We start from the raw sequence: 5,000 nt of genomic DNA on the forward strand, positions 1-5,000 counted from the left end.
TGGTTGATCAACGATTTCCTTATGAAATATTCTTATGAAAATATCAGGAAATTCAAAATATCGTAGGACGAGTTGCCAGCTACCTTTTCTAGAGGGTAATAATCGAAAGTTTGTGAAACGTGACATCCAAATCTGACATAACGTCCACACCAGTTTCAAACTTGGTTGCATAGACAAGACGATCAAGCGAATGATATTTAATAATCTCTTGCGAAAGTTGAGGTCCCCTTACACACTTGAATGATCATTTTATTACGCTTCCCACAATCAAGCAACCTGGCAACCCCTTCATCCCTTTCTTGGACTTAGAGAAGGCATTCGAGTCAGTGGCTGTCAGGGCAGGCTCCTCGTCTGAATCGAGGACTGATTCAGTCACCAATCTGATTTCAGGGTCACGTGACTTACTCTCAGGCCTTGAGAAATGGATTTTCCTTCTCTATCAGGGCGCAAGATTGTCGATTGCGAATAATTTTGTCTTCACTGTGTTTCCTCAGGGCACAAGAACTTTGTCGGTCGGCACGTACAATTTCGTAAAACTTTTTAGTTATTGAATAACAGTGTATGATTAATGAAAGTCAAAATGTAACTCATGTATATAATATAAATCCTATGCCGCCAATTTGAAGTGCGTATTTGGTATAACCTTATACCATTAACTGCATATGTATGATATCTTTCATCTTGCCCCTTCCCCCACAGAAATTCATCTGGATGTCCACGTGTCCTGATGCTGTGTACTGTGGAATTATATCGAATACTCAACAAGAAAAGATATATTTAATTCGTAGTGTTCCCATATATTCTACACCAGGATCAAATGCCCAGATTATTATTTACATATACTCGTATATTTGAGGAAATAATTTCCAACGACATTTGGCATCTGGTAGTAAAGACATGAGAAACTGTCGTATTTCATCCCACGAGACCAAACGAAGTTTCTTGTTTTTATTCTTATCACTGAGTGTTGAATACTTTATCAGTTATATAGACCTTTATTTTCATACCAATATTTGGTAGCAAATCGTCGATGACTTTAATTTACCATCTCAACTTTGTAAACACTGGAAGAATGTTTTCTGTCTGCAAAGACTTAACAAAAGCCAATGAATAATCATGACCTTACAAAAAGTTTAGAATCATCATCTCCCCTTGCCACCGTCTCTGGTCCTTCCTCGCCGTACATACTTCCATATGGGTGCAGCCCTGTAGGCAGACGCTTGGTTCCTGGACCGATTCAAATGTATTAAGATCTGCGTAGGTCCAACTTGTGAGTCCCCAGGTTTGTGGAAGATGTAGAACTTCTATAGAAAATGGAATCTGAGGCATGGTATTAACTGGTTACGATTACTTGATCATGCTAAGTTAATATTTACAAAATCGCTTGAGCAATTGAGAGTTCTGCTGTGATATGCGGTGCTTCCGCATATGTTGCCAGTATGAGCGTCTCTCGCATAGCTGAAAGAGCGAGATTGTGATGCGACCCCCTCCCTCCCTCTCTCCCTCCCTCCCTCCCTCAGTATGTCATTCGAAAATCACCCAGATCTCCTTTTGTCCAGTTTGTCGCATTTTAGCAACTTATATGGACGCCTCCTCCTTTACTTTTATAGAATATTTCAAAGATCGATGAACTCATAAAAAGTCAATTAAAGGAATATAAATTTACAGTAGTTCTGAGGCATGTGTGTGTGTGTGTGTGTGTGTGTGTGTGTGTGTGTGTGTGTGTGTGTGTGTGTGTGTGTGTGTGTGTGTGTGTGTGTGTGTGTGTGTGTGTGTGTGTGTGTGTGTGTGTGTGTGTGTGTGTGTGTGTGTGTGTGTGTGTGTGTGTGTGTGTGTGTGTGTGTGTGTGTGTGTGTGTGTGTGTGTGTGTGTGTGTGTGTGTGTGTGTGTGTGTGTGTGTGTTAGCTCACCATGCCGCCAAAGTTTGGTCCTGTGTAGACTTGAACGACGCTTGAATTGGCCAAACAGGTTGTCGCTCGTGCAGAAACTGCAATAGAAATAAAAATCATCAAATAATATCCCACAACACCCAATTAGAATAATGATATTATTAAATCAATTAGATTAAAATGAATAATGGTATTAAATATTACACAATATCCTAAGTAAAAGAATACATTTGTACTGGAAAGTATCTGTTTGTAATAGACACTGAGATAAGTCTTTCTTCTTAATCTCTTGGTACGGTTGGCAGCCTTATATAGCACACGCACCTGCTAATAATGATAATAAAACTAAAATCACATCTGAAAAGAAATGTAAAAAGTAAACATATAAAAGTAAAAAGAAAAAGAGAAAGTAAAAAAAAAGGAATTAGATAAAAAGAAAAGACGGCGTTCCACGATTATCAATAGTTTAGTTTGTTATGAGAAAAAAAAACAAAGAAGAGAAAATAAAGAAAATGGAACGTACAGTCAATCAAGCCAACAGTACAGGAGCCAGCCTCATTATCAATCAATCAAGAAAAATGAAAAATCTCGTTTCTGACCAAAAAAAAAATCGAATCAACTTTTCCCGAAAGGAAAGAATGAGTCTCTTTCGCTAAGAATGTATAACTTCCTCCAGAGAAGGAGGTAAAAAAATCGAAATAATTTACAAAGTTTCGAACGAATGATTCAGACGGACGTGAATCCCTGGGTGATGCAGGTCTCTCTTAGTGATGAAAGGAGCAACTTTCCAACCTGTGGTAAGAATCCAAAGGGCAGTAATTAATTTTGTAATTATCTATTTGGAGCATTTGTCGTTTCATCCATGCGTCCAGCTCCTTCGCGCAAGTTCCCATGCCCTTACCTCATTCCAAACAGCTCACTCCGGACCTGAGGTAACTTGAACATTAATGTCATGCATCAGCTCCCACCGGATATCGTCATTCCAAGAGTGGTATACCGTTGAGACAGCGCCTCCTTCGTTCGCGTATGAACTGTCCCGAACTACCTGCAGGGTCCAATGAGGTCTGAGCGGCTGGTTACCAGTCCCCTAAACCAGTGGTTCTCAACCTGTGGTCTATGGGCCCCCCATGTGGCCATGAAGGTTCACAAGTGGAACCGTCAACCGAAATCCAATACTATTTGGTGGAAACGAAGCAATTAAATTTAGTGTTGAAGTCATCCTTACGAGGTTAACGAATAGCAATTCATAAATACGGGGTACATGTGACAATAGGTTGAGAACCACGGCCCTAAACCATGAAAACAACAAAAACAAACAGTTCCTCCATCAAAGACTCTCTCTTCGGGAGCTCGACCTTTCAATGTGTTCACCTTCATGAAACCGTACCACATTCCCATGCATTCGGAACTGATGTTCACTAATTAATCTGGTATCAGGACTTGACTGAATCTCACGGAATACTCTCCGGTTTAATACAGAATCATCCCAACGATAACCAGTGATTCTTCGAAGAAATCTGGTACCAAAGACGTCGAGATTCCTCTTCAAATCATCCATGCCTCACCGTCGTGCGGTAAGATGGGAAGCACAAGCCACTTGAAGATTTGAACCTTACTCCAATTGCACAAATATTGACGTCGCCATTAAGAATGTTTGAACATAAATCATAACGGATTATGTCAATCCTTCAAAGTACCTCCTGACATGGAACTACCAAGATATACGAGGCTTTCCAAGACGCCCAACGTCTTCACGACATAAAGTACATAGAGAGACTGACCTCTATCATATAGTAAACATCCAAACTCCTGGTTTTTTTTTTTTTTTTTTTTTTTTTTTTTTTTTTTTTTTTTTTTTTTTTTTTTTTTTTTTTTTTTTTTTTTTTTTTTTTTTTTTTTTTTTTTTTTTTTTTTTCTTAGCTCAGGAGACCTGGAGTCTCGGTTGTCTTTCTTCCCTGTGCAGTGCCCCGAGTACCGCAACACCCTCAATGACTCTTCAAAAAATACAATATCATCAGCAAAGACACAGTCACTGACCTTAGTGTTGTCATAAGATGCACCCCAATATTGATGCCCTTCAAATGTAAATGTTAAAAAGTGCTGGGGGCGAGGACACACCTCTGCCTCACTCCTCAATTAACAGGAAAGAGGTCAGACACTCTTCCTTCACTTTTCACAGCACTCTGCCCCGTGAGTATAAGCCAGATTTCAAGTCTACAATCCTCGCAGGAATCTGACGAGTCCGCAAAAGATACCAGAGCATTCAACAATACGTCGAGTTAAAAACCTTCTTCTGATCAACATCAGCTGCAAACATGTGTTGAAACTCACGTTAACGTTCCACTAAAACACAAAACGTTAGGATCCTAGCACTCGTTGACTTACTGGGCATAAACCCGGACTGCATAATCCTCTGAATCTTTAGTAGATGAGAATAAACCCGTGCCAGCCACAGATGAACGACTATCTTGCCCGGCACACTAAGTAATATAATACTAAGGTAATTCCTTGTCCTCGTTACCTTTCCAGACAGAGACAATCATCCCGTTTCTTTCCAGTCCGAGGGAATCATACTGGACTAAGAAAACGGTAGACAGCACCACATAAGATCAAGGGACCATGGCCTCGCCAACGGCTCTCAGCAACTCTGCGTTGACGTTGAAGATACCATCCGCATTTCCACCCTTCATTCTACAGCCTCTGTCCTCACTCAGAAAGAGTGGATTTTCGTCGATTGGTGGATAAGTCATGTTATGGCATTAGTAGCATTTCTTCTTTCAGCAAAGTAACATTTCTTCAAATGTTACCTGCAGCGTGAAGAGGATCGGAATCTCATACGGAACGCAGTATTGAGAAGACATGAAATATGATCAAATCTCAAAAAGTTATATCATCATATACCAAGGGATTTTCCCACCCTTACAAGAGAGGTAGTCAAAGTCCCCCCACTCCACATACTCCCCTCCCATTCACCACCCTCAGTAGTGTCAGACCACACCCTAAGAAAACATTACTAACCGAACTCTATTAACGACGATCACTTTATCAATGAAATGGATAGTACACCAGATCATGACAATACTAAACCTCAAGCACTATTTCCATTTCTCC

General features: G+C 40.2%; 1 protein-coding gene across 1 annotated transcript in view; it reads right to left on the reverse strand.

Moving 5' to 3' along the window:
* LOC143035501 (uncharacterized) overlaps positions 1 to 5,000 on the reverse strand; it is a 92,156-nt gene that overhangs the window by 20,430 nt on the left and 66,726 nt on the right. Inside the window, exon 5 of the mRNA XM_076202368.1 lies at positions 1,911 to 1,987. Within this exon, the coding sequence (XP_076058483.1) occupies positions 1,911 to 1,987 (77 nt within the window). The remainder of the gene's footprint in view (positions 1 to 1,910; positions 1,988 to 5,000) is intronic.

The sequence above is a fragment of the Oratosquilla oratoria genome, chromosome 19, assembly GCF_046742065.1.
Source record: "Oratosquilla oratoria isolate Oo_2021 chromosome 19, ASM4674206v1, whole genome shotgun sequence".
NCBI classification, from domain to species: Eukaryota; Metazoa; Arthropoda; class Malacostraca; order Stomatopoda; family Squillidae; genus Oratosquilla; species Oratosquilla oratoria.